Source organism: Pelecanus crispus, chromosome 8 (assembly GCF_030463565.1).
Source record: "Pelecanus crispus isolate bPelCri1 chromosome 8, bPelCri1.pri, whole genome shotgun sequence".
In the NCBI taxonomy this organism is placed as follows: domain Eukaryota; kingdom Metazoa; phylum Chordata; class Aves; order Pelecaniformes; family Pelecanidae; genus Pelecanus; species Pelecanus crispus.
The window spans coordinates 3,582,855-3,597,949 of NC_134650.1; the positions used below are offsets into that span (position 1 = coordinate 3,582,855).

Genomic DNA, 15,095 nt, shown 5'->3' on the forward strand with positions numbered 1-15,095 from the left:
CCAACAGCCAAGCAGCACAAGCCTGGAGCTTCGGGAGAAGCTCTGCCACTGCAGCATTTGACCACCAAGGATTATGTTTTAGGCAAACTCTTTTAGTAATTGGCAAGTCTTACCACAGGATCCCAGCTGTGCTTTATGCAGGTATGGCAAAGTAGAAGCGAGGTAATGAGGAAGACAAACTACAGGTCTTTGTCTCTTCCTCATCCTACAGCACAGCGAGGCATCGTTGAGGCAGCGGCTGCTGACACACACGGATCCCAGTCTGATGACAAGCACCTAAAGGAATTTATATAGGCTTCCACCATTGAACGCCATTGCAGTATAGGCTTCTTTATTAGCAACACAGCACTCCAAGGGTGAACTGGTGTCTTCTGGAACACTAACTTCACACACACATGGATTTATATTAGGGAAGAATCCAGGATAAGCTGAATATGAAACTACAAATGCAGCCACAGAGAGAATTGCCAGGAGATTTTCTCTAGCAGCACTTTTAAACTGCGGTGTATTGTTTGCAATACAGGATGCTGGAACAGCTCCATCGTGTCCAAGTCTAGCCCTGGAGTATTTTATGCCCACAGACAGTATAAGATCTGTAATATGCCCACATAATACGCACACCAGCACCAAGGCAAGCCCAGCAACCTCAGGAATAAGCAGATGCGAGCAGCAGCTGCATCCAAAGCACAGCTCTGAATGCTGCCTTCGAGCAAGTTATGAATCCTTTCATTAATACCTATATCAAAGATCACCTAAAAGCTGGTAAGCCATCAAAAAGATATACCCGTCAGGCTTGCTTGCTATTTAACTTCCGACTTATTTTGAGAAGTTGCCCACTGTGTCTGACTAGTGGCTTGCATTAGTCATTTAACAAAATCTTTTCATCTGTTTTATTTCAATTAACCACTTCCTCAGTGCACTCGGCAATAAGTGACAGCAAGATTGTCTAGTTTCAAATAACTAGAACCATTTGCAAACAAAAGTTTAAAAGCCCTTTATTAATTCAGAAGTGAAACACTGATATTTAAAGTGAGATAAGTATGTTTATTACGGTTCATTCTACTCTAAGGTTTATACAGAGAATGGAATGCAATACAAGCTAAGAGCACACCTCAAAAGATCTACCACACAACCATCCCCTACTCCCTATAAGGGAACTGTAAAAAAAAAATAAAAATCAGAAAACCAGTTACTGTTTAACTAGTTGCAAGTGGCTTTGTCCAAAGAAGTTAAGCTTGATATTGCATTAGCTTTGTATGCAATAGTGAAGTCTCTACAAGCTGAAGTATCACATACAAAGGCCTAAGATTTCCTGTGGACACATGAAACCATGTTTTAAAGAGCTACATCACAAGGGTTGTTTAAAATTGCCTAAAAACAAGCCACTAATGGCATGCACAGGTCAATAATATTAACTTTGGTAATGTCAGTCATTTTTGGTCAAGCCTGGACTCCACTTTTAGCAGTAACATGTATAAAAACACACCCACCCTGTGCATAAAGCAACACACTTTTGCTCCCAGCTAGAGGCAGGTCTTCAAGACATGGTTGAAGGATTCAAATTTAACTGTCAGGAGCTTGCTTAGTTCTAGATCACATCTTTCACTAGTCTATAAGGCAAGACTAACAGGACAAGAAAGTGGTCAAATACTTCTTTTTTGTTAAATGCAGGACAAAAACCATCTTGAAAGTTATATAGCGATAAGTAACACTAATTTTTCCCACAATGTTTTTGGAAGAAATCCAGTAACTTTTTTTTTTTTACTTCACCTAGTTACCCAAGACACATTCTAGTTTGTTTGTCTTTCTGAAGCTATCAATACCCTGTAAATACAAGCATTTTGTTCTTCTTGAGGAAGAAGTCACAGGTGGTTTTATTTACAATGGAGTCAATCTTTAGCATTGTAACTGGACTTGGAACAGTTTAAAAGTGTAACAAAAATGACAACCTTAAGTGCTACTCTCCATACAGAATCCACACTTAGTTCGGTTTTATTCATTGCAGAGTAAAGTAAAAAGACATCCAATTACACTAGTAAAAACTCAGAAGATTTAAATTTGTACTCAAAAAAACACTACACATGCAAAGGGAACAATATCCTGCTAACACAACTTCATTTGCTGCTGCATTTGTCTAATATTAACAATTATGAACAGAGCAGTGCAACTAGTATTTGGAACAATCCTTACAGTGTTCGAGTGTCAGGCACAATACTTCACTTCTCTTCACACCACTGGTTCTCTTTACGTACCTGAAAGAACATTTTAATTATTAATATGTTGCAGTGAACTTCTAAAATCCCCACAGGCATTCAGGATTACTTATTGCAGGAAGGCATAAACTCGGAAGCCGCTTCAATTTTTCATGTGGGGTTTGTAATTAGAAAGTCAAGTCTTACAAACTGACCTGTTAATATAAACCAAGAAACATCTCTCATGCCTAGATTTGATCAGAACTGAATTTTTTCTACCAAGTAAAGCAAATGGACTAGCTTAAGACTAAATCGCTTGTTTCATGACATAGCACTGAAGACAAACCTAAGTGTACAAGTCACTGCCTCTGTATTTAAACAGGGCATCTTGTTCTGATCTTCCAACTCTGCCATTTTGCAGTTGGTTTGTTGTTCAAGTTTAAGATCAATGAGTTCGTTAAAGACAAGAATCCAAACATCTTGCCTTTCTGCTACATGCAACAATGCGTCTTCAGCATTCTTACTACAGCTCCAAAACAGCAAACTAAGCCTGCCACAGACAGCCCTACATGTCTTCTTACCAGACACACATTTGAGCTATGAAGTCAGTATGCTTTGTTTTGACTTTTTCAGGTAATGGGCTGCAAGCACTGTAAGCACTGAAAGGTCTTCCACCCATAGCAACCCAATTATGAGGAGCTAATGCATTAGTTTACATTTATTGTTAACAAATCAGTTGCATCACACATTACTTTCTGAAGCACCACGCAATAATTCAGCACAAAACCAGCTAAATTATAATTAAACCCAGATGAAGTACCTGTGCTTCTTCCTCCTCAGTGAAGTCATTCTTGATATTGAATGTCTTGCGAATTTCTTCTGGAGTTTTCCCCTTGATCATGTTTGCAACTGTCTTGCATGTCACATCAAGCAAACCTTTGATGTCCAAGTAATTTGCAGCCTGTAGAAGAGTTTCCAAATTTAAAGCCTCCATATCAATATTCTGCCTCTGTAGATGTACTACCGAAGTTATGCTTACTCTGAAATTGTAGAATATCGTAACTGCAAACATCATCTCCACTTTGAGAAGCTTTAGCTAGAACCTTGAAGTAAGAGTACCCAAAACTTCCTTGCCAACCAGAAGGGAACGTCATTTATACCATGAAAGACACACCCCCCTGCTCCTTCGTTTACAAAGGGCTTTCAGAAGTCTGCAAACATTTGATATCTTCAGTGTTGAAGTGCTGTTAACTAGCTAAGACAAGTAATGTTGTCTCACGGTACCCCATAAGGTACAGATTTTAAAAGTCAAAGCTAGATTTTCATTTGGATGCCAATCTCCAGAACTCCCATTTCTAGTAATAAGCCCTCAACTAAGACTCAAGAGCCACAAGCATAGACAGCTGTCAGGCCCCATAGTGAGAAAAAGTACATTAATTGGTAAGTCAGCAACTATAGATTAATGTCTAGCATTAGGTTAACAAGCACTCTAACATCCTCAACAATTTTAACCAGTCGTTTGCCAGAACTACTTGCCCTCCCCACAGTCCCCAAGAAGTTGTTATTCAAGAAGCATACAGGCTTTATTTGTCAAGTGCACAAATAGAGTGCACCTCACAGGCACAGCCCTTGCGCTTCTTGAACATACTTACCAGGATAAGTTCAAAAAGCGTTCCTTGGTCTACTTTCAGAAACTCTTGATCCCACACAGGGATGTCATCTGTTCTTTTTTCTTTGTTCTCATCATCCTCAGGAGGAGGTGGATCATCCTTGTGATGGGTGCACCACTGAATCACCTAATTATGGTTTTGATATTAAAGTTTTGTCCAAATGATTCTCCCATTAGGCACCACTATAACTTAACTTCATTTTATAAGAACTGTACCTTTTTTTCTAGATTAATATTAGAATCCTGTATGAACATGCTCCATTAAGCAGTATTTTCATCTTAGAACAACGGCTCCCCAATCCTGAAGTACAACAGCCTTCAAGAATCCCATCTGGGACAGTAGCTAGTTAATTACTTACAATCTTAAAAGCCAACTGCTGGCATTATAAAGTTATTCAACCCTGTGTTGACACACACAAGACTGTACAAAGGAAACCTAAACCTCATTTTGCAGTGTTTAATCTGTTTGCAGAAACATAATTCTTAAGCAGACTACTACATAGGGGAAGGGCAGAGAGTGGTAATAGCTACCAGCAGGAGATGGTCACCACAGTACAAACTTCACCTGGCAGAATTTGCATGCTCCCAAGCTTGCTTTTTTTTTTTTAAAAACACCACCATCTCATGACCCAGACAATTAAAAGAGTAGGGATCTACTGCAAGTAAAATCCTGTTCCATTTTGCCAACCCAAGAGACTTCACAAGTTTGAAGTTATTTATGTGTATGCTCACTAGGAAACAATTCCTAACCCTGTATTTACTCCAAAACAGTCCAGTGCTTGTTTTGGCACAACAGTTTCTACTTCAGAGCGAAAAACATCTTAGAAGACAGCAACATACTTTTTCACTTTTCTCACTCGACCCAGCAATAATCAGGCTCTATTACTGAATTTAATACCACTGAGTGCACAGCGTCTCTTAAGCACTGTAACTGAAACACAGGCATGGCTACTCTCACCACTGCCTGTCCCTTAATCCTTTTCTCTTAACATTTGGGTCTCAAAGAGCTACCTCAGTTCACAGAATCCGATTAAAATCAGTGCTTTAATACCATGAAACACTAGTGTGCACAGATGTCCACCACTTCAACACCTTCAGAAGCCTGTCTGGCCTCCAGCTGCTCTTCCAGAAGGTGTCTCCTGTAGGTTTTCTGCCAGCTCCACCCCAGTTCTGAGATACCCTAGATGCCTGTGTCCACATCTCAAATTGGTTAAGCTTGTAGCTAGCACACAAGAAGTACCTTTCATACAATAGTTCACAATATCCAACTCCAACATGAATTCCACATTTTGTTACTGACATACAACCCTACCACTTCCAGCATCTTACCTTTTTTAAGATAGCTGCATTAACATTTGGAAGAGGGACTGGGTCATCGTCACCTTCATCATCCATTCCCAAATCTAAAAATGGAAAGATGACTAAGCAATTGGCAGGCAAAACCATTCACTCTTTTCTGAACTGGGCCACTTCACCAATTCTCAACTATTTTAACATCACAGAGGCTGAATGGATGGGTAGCAAAGGATCTCTAACTGGTGAAGTCAGAAGCTTTTAGAAAGCTTCAATGAGGCTTTGTGGAGCCATGGCTGCATTATACATACTAGGTTATATCAAGTTTAGGCTAAGTAGCTAATAAGGCTACTTCATCAAATGAGAGCGTCAACAAACCATCAGTTAAGCAGTCAGTTACTTGTTAGAGCAGAACGTGCTAGTCCAGTGTTCTGGGAATAGGATATGTTGAAGAATCAGACAAATATTTATGTATTTTTGCCACTTCCAACAGTTGAATCCACAAGATAAACCAGTCTTCCAACTGAGATCTCCCTTTCAATTTATTATTAAACAAGAATTCAGATGTACTGTGCTAAGGAGAGACCATGTTTTGTCCTCTATAGGAGCAGTAAATACTGTAGCCATAGAGATGCCAGTTATCTGGCCTCTGAAGCACTTGTACCGATTCTTACCAGCTGAAGAAGTTCACATGCTAAGACAGCGGCACAAATCCTTCAATCAAAAAAGCATTTCTAAAGCATGCTTCTGATACTCCTTGTTTTAAAAGCTTGTTAGCATGCTCAAGGCATATTTGGATAAAGTTTGCCACTCTGTCCCCTTGATATGATTAAGGGCTCAAAAGTAAAAGTGGAGAGAAAAACATAATGAAAACTTCAACTTGATACACAGAACAAATACCACACCAGCCATCTTTGATTAGCATAAAAATATGCTTTATTACACAAATGCTAACAGTTGGATGACACCCTAGCTGTCAAAAGTAACATCTTGTAATTAGTTATGTAATTGAGTAACTACAGACTTCACTCATTATATGCACAGATGAGCCAATTCTACATCATCAAGGAACTTAATTTTTAAGAACAGATGACTTACACCATCATCAGTGATCAGATCTGTGCGGTTAAAATAGCATGTACCTCTGCATTTAGGCAAGTCGACTACTGTTATTATTAGTGAGATATTAATTATTACTACTTTTTGTTTGGAATGAGTAACTCCATAGATTCAGAAACTAAAACACTGACATTAAAGGGTACTGGATATGTCACCAATTAATGAAACTTCAAATGCATACTTTGAGCATGGTGGCAGATACAAGTTTAAGAAGTGACCAGTCCAAAATAGTTGGTATGGGGAAATAATTCAAGCAGTATCTCAAGTTTAGTCAACTCTGCTCAACTTCTTCCCACCACCTCCAAAACAGCAATTTCATCTGGTATCAGAAAATTGATACTTCATTGGTGGTCTCACAATGCTTGACACAACCCCACCCTTCAGCTCCTCCCCTTTCAGCTGCAGCACCTGACACACAAAACATTGTCCATTAACTGATGCTTAACTAGCTGTACTGCAAATGCATTTCATCTGTACTAGGACTGGTTCTCACCCAGACTAGCAAGAGGCTAGGTTGTGGTGCCTAGCTTGCAACACTTACCATGTGTAACTTCCCTTTCATCAACACCCGAGTGTCACTAAACACTGGCAGTGACACAGCTTCTGCATGAGAAAACCGAGAAGAGCTGTGCTCCCTCATGTATTCCAGCCGATTGTGGTGTTTGCTGCTCATGCTGCTAGTCATGATCAACAGCATCTTATGAACAGAATGGAAGTGTTCAATGGCTGGAGTATTTCAACCTTCTTTTTATTGTTCTTGACACTGTATAAGGTGTCACAACCAGACAAAGATTTATACCCAAGAACATCATTTTAACTACATCTATAGAAAGGGGTTTTTTTCCTAAGTTAATTCATGAATACACCCAAAAACTGGAAAAAACCACCAGTAAACAATGAGGATTTGCACTAGAGGGATTAGACACAGTTTGCTCTGTATCCTAGCCATCTGGCAGATTTCCCCTCCCCCGCCATGAGTTCTTTTGTTTCAAATTTATGTCAGCAGGAGATCAGAACTAAGTATTTTTCCCAAATAATGTAACTGTAACCATAAGCTCACAATATAGGTTTCACTTTAGCTCTTTCTTTATTGCATTGGTTTATGATCTCCCACCCCATTTAAAAGGTACTTACATCGTAAGACTGGTTTGTATGATTAAATAAACTTAGGTTTTAATATTATTGTATGTTCTGTTTGCTTAACTTCTACAAAACTCAAGTAGGCTGTAGGCAAGGCAGTGGGGTGCTTATATTTCACTAGCCTCCCTGTGAGGGCTCTTAACAAAAGGAGTGAACTTTAAGCTTTTTGCAAGAGCACATCCACCCAAAACATAGTTTCAGCTACAGCAGCAATTGTTCTAGCTGTTGACATAAGACAGCAAGCTGCTTCATGGGCCTAGGAATGCTGTTTCAGCACAGTACCGGTTTATCTCCTTTGGTCACAATTCCTGTTCAAGAGGCTTCCTTGAACACACAGCTACCTCTGCATGAGCTAGCGATCCTCAGGCTTCACACTCTTACCTTCCAGCATAGTCTTTATAGTTACAGACTGTTTTGCAATTTCAACATCAACTTCAAAGATTTCTCCATCTGAACTCTGCAGTTTAATTGAAGGCATCTATAAGAGAAGAACAGTTATTTCCACACAATATTCAGCAAGCATTACAAGTGTAGCTGACTCAAAGATGTACGTTACCTTTACTATTTATGCTGGTTCTTACCAACAGCAGACAGCCCAGTGCCACTTGAAGCACGCTCAGATTATTCACTGCTTGAATCAACAGGCCTAAATTCATTAATCCTCATGCTTAAGAAACAGGGACTGAGAGGAAGAAGCCTAACACCAATTTAAGAGAACTTTTTCCTTAATTTGAAAGCATAAATATACAATATTTTAGTCAATAGCGCTTACATTTTGTACAGTGCAACACTAGAGCTATCTTTCTCTTGAATTAACCTTCAACAACACTTCCAAAACAGTACTCGTCTTCAAACAATTGCTACTCACTTTGACTACTCAAACGAAGTCAGATCTCAAAAGCAGTTTTCAAATGACAGCCTCTGGAACAGAATCACAAAACTGAGGTTGGAAGGAACCCCTCAAGGCAGAGACTAGTACAGCCTCCCTTGCTCCAGAGTCAAGCAGACCGGGTTACTCAGGATCAAAGGCTTTCCTTCAGAGAAGTGTCTGGTTTTCTGAAGAGATTAAAAGCAGTGTACCACTACAAGGAAGGCTTTCAGCACCTAATACCACCCTTAACAGAGTGGGAAGTTAGATCAGCACTTTGTTAGCATTAGGAAAGACTAAGATGACTATGCATTTTAACAAAGTTTTTCAAACACGCTGTGATAAGACCTACAATAGAAGCAGCAGACTTCAAAGATGTCACTAGCAGGAAAATAATCAAACTTTACAAGAATGCATCTTTCCAGATATTTAACAACTGAAACCCAGAAGTCATGCACTTGATACAGCAGCTGGCAGGTTACAACTTCTGCCTCAAACACCACATGAAGTCTGTTTGGGTATCAATGCACTTGAATCGGCTGACTTGAAGGACATGATAAACACAACTGCTTGGTCACATGAATTTTATGTCAGTTCTCAACAAGTTAGTAGGATGTGCTATAATAAGTCCCTTTACCACTCACAGTATTTGTTAGCAGCAGACCACTGCAACACCTTCATTTTTTTTTTTTCCCTCAAGTTACCTGCTTAAAGATCTCTAAAGCATGTATTTGTAAATACAGCCTGCAAGGCACTGTAAAGTGAAGCTCTAGAAACAAAGATTTGCAAATTAATTTCAATTAATTTTCAAGTGTTCTTCCCCCACGGAACCTAAGAGCTATGCATGTCAGTTCCCTGCAGTAGCACTTGAACCACCAAAACTGAATTAGCTGGACCACTTTCAGCAAACTTACGTTATCGCTTTTTGAAGGCCTGCTGTAGCTCATCAGTATGAGCGAGCCTGACAGTACTGCAACAAACCCAGTCCAATGGAGGCCAGCCAAAGGACGTTATTAAGCAGCTCACACCAGCTTGAAGTCCTCATTGCTTTAATTTCCATTTGGCAGAGCCAGTAGCTAGTTAATGTTTACACAGTCACGTAACCCTATATGACAGTGCTACTACTAGTTAAGATGGGTGTTCTGGAGAGGCATGGTCATGATTGTTCCAAAGATAAAAATATATATATGTATACACAAAAATAAAATTCTGATTAAAACATAGTTCTGAGGTGGTAGTTTGAACGATGCTCTGAAAAATAACGATCTAGGCATACATTTTGGATTGAATGCATCTGTTCTTGCAGTGATTGTCTGAGAGGACTCAAGAACAAACCCAGCTTCAGATGCCAGCCTTCCTGTGCTTGTCGAGGATTACATAATGCTGCACAGCGGAGCCAGCAAGGCAGCGATGCTGCCTGATCGAGTCCAGCCCCTGCAAGAACATTTGCATTTGAGACCCTTGCATCACCCAAAGCCACTTTTATCAAGACCTTTAGGTTACTGTTACGAGTCTGAATTGGGTAGAATGAAGTTAAGCTACTGCCTTATCACTGATAACAAGATTTGGATGAAATCCTGATCTGTTATTTTTATACCACTGAGCACAGTCACCAGGAATAATAATAATAATAAAAAGTCATTTTTAGCAAACTGCAGTACAGCTCTGGAAATAGAAAGGCCTTGGATAGCAACACAACTGGGTGACTAAGCAGGCTAGTCCTAAAAGCTCTACTCGACAACAGCAAAACAGGTTGGGAGCTAGTCAAGAGACAAACCTGAATTACGACGGTAATTTGCATGTATAAGCCTGAAACGCAGAGCTCGGCCATCTAAAACAACGCTAGAAGGCAGCTCCGTGCCTCCCGAAGCCATTCCAGATGGATGCCCCCCTGCACCGCCCCGTGTCACCGGGCATAACGCTGCGTTTATTTCATAAAGTCACACCTCAGACGCTCTGCTTGCGCTGACGCTCGGGAGCTCCCCTCGCTGCGGAGGGACAGCCGGGGTGCCCCGCAGCAGCCTGACAGCCGCCCGGGGGAGGCTCCGGCCCCGCAGGCCCTGTGCGGCCCGGGGCGGCGGGACCGCCCCCGCTTTATTTACCAGACCCCCGCCTCCCCGCACAGCCTCCCCCACCGCCGCCTCCCCTCTCCTAAGGGGGCCCACGGGCCTTCCAGCCCCACATCGCCCAGGAAAGGCTCCGACCTCGGCCCGCCCCCTCAGCGGCCCTCCCAGACCACCACCGGGAGCCCCGCGGCCGCCCGCGCCCAGCGGGGCCAGGCCGGGCCCGCTCCCCACACCGAGCAGGCCCCGCCTCAGCCCCTGCCGCCACCTCCAGCACCCACCCCCGCCGGCACCGGGCAGCCGCACCCCCCCCCCGAAGCCCTCAGGCCTCACCGTGAGGCGGCGGCGTCCGGCTGGGCGCTGACTGGGCCTGGCGGCGGCGGCAGCGCTCGAGGCCCAACTGCGGCGGCGGCTTTATATGGCGGGAGGGAGGGGGAAGGACCCGCCTCTCGCCGCCTCGCAACTGCCGGGCTGCCCGCCGCGAACGCCTGAGCAAAACACCACGTCCTGCCGCCCAAACGGCGCGGAGCGCGGCTGAGGTAAAAAAAACACGGGCCCGCGCCGCCTTCACGGGGTGGGGAAGGGGGAAGCTACAGCGAAACGAGGCGGGACGGGCGAACCGGCCCGGTGGGGTCTTTCAGGCAGCGACGTGGTCGCCCCCGGAGCCGCAGAATGGGCGGGGGCGGCTCACGCGGGCCAACGGCCGCGGCGGCCGTGTCCCCCCCCCCGCCCCGCCCCGTTAAGGGGCCGCTGCCGCCGCCCCGGGCCCGGTGCTGCGGGGGGGGAGAGGCGGCTGGGGAGGGCCGGGGCAGGGCGTTGGGTGCGGCCCGGTGGCGCCGCCCGTGAGGGGGAGCGCGGGGTCCCCGTGGAAACCACCCGTGATGGCGGCGGGTGGCCGCTGGTAGCTGGAGGCCGGCCCGGTGCCCTCCTCGGGAAAGAGGCGGGCAGCGGGCACGGCTGCCGTCGTGTGTGCTTAAAAACGGTAACTGAGAGTAACCCAGGCTGCTCACAAAAAGCCCACGTTGGGTGTTCTCCTTCTAGCGGGGTTTCACGGGGAGGAAGCCCGAGGCCCGGGGGGTGTCCGAACCCCCGTGAGGGGAACTTAAAGCGGGGAGCCGGGTAAGGCCACTTCTGCTTGGTTGGGCTTGATGATCTTAAAGGTCTTTTCCAGCCTAAACGATTCTAGGATTTTATGTTTGTGGTGGCGTCTCACATGTAAATACAGCGATGCGCGATCTTCAGCGGCTGCTCGGGCAGCAGCAAACATTTTAACTAAAAAACGACACTGAAAAACTGGCGAATTTGAAATTGTTACGACAACAGGTTGCTTTCCTCAAGTGGAAGTACATGAGCAACAGCTCAGGACAGGTCACAGTGCTAGAAACGGATTTAGGTCTAACTAGCAACCACGGATCACCTACCCCAGCTCCCACCAGGAATTTTAGGCAGCTACAGCTCTGCCCATGGTCGGAGCCCATTAAAGCATCTGCGGGCATCAGCTGCGCAAGGAGGCACCAGGCCGGAGGAGCAGACTAGGAGCTAAGAACTTTAAAGGTCTTTTCCAACCTAAACGATTCTACGATTCTACAATTCTGTGAAACGCAGCCAAAGCAGCGGTGCGTTAGCACATCAGCCCACCCGAGCGCTGTACCCCAGCGCAGGTAACATTTCCTGAGAGGTCAGGAGTATGTGCTAGACAGCAACAGGCATTAGGTTTGCAGAAAAAGGGAGAGCTGAAGGTTTTTGCTTGGTGAGGAAGGCAGAGCGGGGCATGAGTCCGCCAAAGTAACTGTGAGGTGTCCGGGGTGCTGTCACACGGAGCACTCGTTCCACGCTACTCAAGCGTGGTTTTGCATCAGCTGTCCACAGCGAAGTAGCTTTTAAGTAGTTAAGATATTTACATAGTGACATGATTATATGACAGTTTGCTTTACTTCAAATCTTAATTAAAAATTATTTTAGAGCCAAAGTATGTTTTCACAGCATTTCAGTGCAGACATAGCCAGGCTACCTGTAAGCAGACTGGTACCTGAAACAGCGTGGCAGGGCAGAGCGCAAGTACAGCCTAGGTCACAGCTTTGCCTTTCCTGAGGATCCCAGAGGGTCCCAGGCTGCGCGCCACATACCTTATTGAACAAATGACAGTCGTACCATCTAGAAAATACCTTCTAACATAAAGAATTTTCCTGAGATTCAGAAATTCTCATTTCAGAGTCCACAGCCCAGGACAGTGGCCTAGCCACGGAAGTATCAAGTCATCTTTTTTTCCTTAGTTTTCTTCCTGAGTGACGTAACCAGTGAGACCACAAATATTAGAAGTATTTAATATTAAATAGTCTGTTGGTTAGAGCTGACTCTGGAGAGATGGAAGACTCAAATACAGACTCTCAGCCAGGAAGAACCTCTTTGAGCTCAGGTGACCAGCTGTTCTACATCGGGTCATACCACTTAAATAGGTTTCTACATAAATTCCAAAGAACTGTTGGAGATGACTGCCTGACTTGGGAGTCTTGTTTCATGGGCTTTAGGATGCCGAGCAGCTCGTTACAGCACACTTGAAGATGACTCTGAGCAACCTGATCTGACTTTGAAGATGGATGTAAATTCAGAGTGTGGTCCAGAGGACCTTCTGTGGTCCCTTCCAGCCTGAATTACTGTACGCTTCTGTAACATGCGCTTCAGTGGAACTCTTCATATCAGCTGAGTGAGCATCCGAAGATGTCAGGTGATGCTTTTACAGCAGACTTTGATGCTAACAGAGGTTCCTCAAAGATCCTGGTATTAGTAACCAGGTAAGCTGTTTGTTCATCACTCATCAGGAATTAATTATCGTATTTTTTATATAAATATATATATGTGTGTGTGTGTGAAGCCTCCAAACTATGCCTGATGTGACCTTCTGATGGTACCATCATATTTACCTCCTTCCTCCTCAGTCACTCTATCTTGTACTCCAGCACCAAGAACCACATTCACTGCGCTAAAAAAAAGGAAACAACATTGCCTTTATTTTCCTTAAATGTTCTTTTTTTTATTTATATTAAAGCTCCTTGGTTTAGAGGATCAGACGATGACAGAAGGTGGTCTGTGGAAAACATATCTGCAAATCCTAAATCCCCTCTCCCCAAGTTGCCAAAGACCAAGGTTTCCGATTTGGCTCCTGATCAGTGAGCACGAGCTCTCAGACCGCAAATCAGGCTCAGCAGAGGGGGGATGGGGTTTGCTCTCTGCTGAAGACAAATCTAATAAAATCTAGGAACAGGCAGGAAGCTTAGCTCCATGCTTAATTATGATCTGTGTATGAATTTTTAATTCAAAGCGATACCATTGATGAGCTTTATACTTGACACAGCTGTCTACAGCTTTCTAAAAGAGAAAATTCAGTCCACAGTGGACTTTGAATCTAGCTGTTGAAGTCTGGGAAAAGTTAAAACGACAAACACACCCCCAAAAAAGTGGCAGATGGCTGTCACAGATATTCTATAATCGCACAACAGCCACCTCCCGCTGTGCCCTACATATCGTACAATGAACCTCCCCAGCTAGTCCAGATGCTCTCCGTTATCTGTCGTGAAAAAGCAGCTGCTGCAGCGTTGATAGCCAAAGTCCTGCGAGTAAGTCAGTATTAATAACACAAAAGACCCATCCTTCGCTAAAGCTGCAAGGCAAAGAACAAGATTTTTCAAAAAATGGGTGTCCCAATTTCAATTGTTACACACATAGGTAATCATTGCAATGCAAATAATCCTAAACCTAAGCACGGCCACCCTGAGCCGTAAAGATAATTGCACCACGTATCAGCCACAGATAAATTACAATTAAGGGCCTTTTACCACTGAGAACCCCGAGGAGAAAAGGAGAAGCTTAACGCTAAAGCAAATACCTGGAAAGATTACAGCAACCAAGATCAGCGCAAGCTTGATTTAACGCTCACCAGATCCAGAAGAGCTCTGACCTACATACTCGCAGCATCACCGGGCTGTGGGCGAAGCCAGCTGAGCAGCGACGCAGCCGCAGGGGGAAGGGGATTTTAACCCACTGAAGGTTAAGAGAGCAGCCTCCCGGACACGGCACTGCATCTGCTCCACAACCTTGGATTCTCTTCCGGGCTGTTTCTCTCAGGCAAAAATTACTGTGCCCCCCACCTCGCATTCCCCACCTTTACAGAGAAACTGGGTTGGGTTTTTTTGCTGCTGCTGGTGATGTAGGGACTATGGCTCTAACACACCAGTGAGCGTTTTTCAATACCGCAAGCGTGACGTGGGATTGCCAAAGCCTAGTGAGAATCAGGCTTGAGATCTCTCCGCTTTGCTCCATCGACAAGCTGGGAAACTTCACAGAACTCAGCCTGGATTCCCTGAACTGCAGGGAATCTCTGTCCTGAGAGCACAGCCGCTCTAGCAGAGAGAGCTGGGTTTGATTTGCTGGAAAGCAAGGTGTGACCATCGACTCTGAGCAAGAACCTAATCTACACGTAGGGGAGGATGAGACTTGCAGCAAAAATCCTCCTTTTTTTCAGGAACACAAAAGATAGGGAACATTTTTTAAAATAAACAGTCACATCAACAAGGGGAAAAAAATTGGAACTGGCTGGATCAGTGTAAAAACAGAAAACATCAAAATTATTCAAGTGAGAGAGATGGTAGAAAGACATTGCTGAGCTCCAAGGCCTGTGCCACTGTTGTTCAAAGCGATCTTGCAACAACGCAGCTAGAAGAGGAAAATTGTTGTTCTCAATACAACTCTGGAAA

The 15,095-nt window shown here is 44.1% G+C and overlaps 1 protein-coding gene across 3 annotated transcripts; it reads right to left on the bottom strand.

The window, feature by feature from the left end:
- Positions 1-979: 979 nt before the first annotated feature.
- SKP1 (S-phase kinase associated protein 1) lies at positions 980-10,717 on the bottom strand. 3 transcript variants are annotated; one of them, XM_075715774.1, is made up of 7 exons: positions 10,678-10,717; positions 8,282-8,334; positions 7,795-7,891; positions 5,191-5,264; positions 3,845-3,988; positions 3,013-3,153; positions 980-2,252 (listed from the first exon to the last, which is right to left on the bottom strand). In XM_075715774.1, the coding sequence occupies exons 3-7, from the start codon at positions 7,889-7,891 to the stop codon at positions 2,217-2,219; spliced, it is 492 nt and encodes a 163-aa protein (XP_075571889.1). In that variant the 5' UTR covers positions 8,282-8,334; positions 10,678-10,717; the 3' UTR covers positions 980-2,216. The 3 variants fall into 3 exon arrangements, with proteins under 3 accessions (XP_075571889.1, XP_075571888.1, XP_075571890.1); XM_075715773.1 differs by having other exon boundaries at positions 8,282-8,469; XM_075715775.1 differs by lacking the exon at positions 8,282-8,334.
- Positions 10,718-15,095: the final 4,378 nt, after the last annotated feature.

Bases quoted from the DNA above. Each gene is read 5' to 3' on its own strand.
- SKP1 (XM_075715775.1), bottom strand. From the start codon at position 7,891: ATGCCTTCAATTAAACTGCAGAGTTCAGATGGAGAAATCTTTGAAGTT. The intron at 5,265-7,794 runs GTAAGAGTGTGA...TTCCATTTTTAG, and splicing joins TATAAAGACTATGCTGGAAG to ATTTGGGAATGGATGATGAA. The intron at 2,253-3,012 runs GTACTTCATCTG...ATGTTCTTTCAG, and splicing joins CTGAGGAGGAAGAAGCACAG to GTACGTAAAGAGAACCAGTG.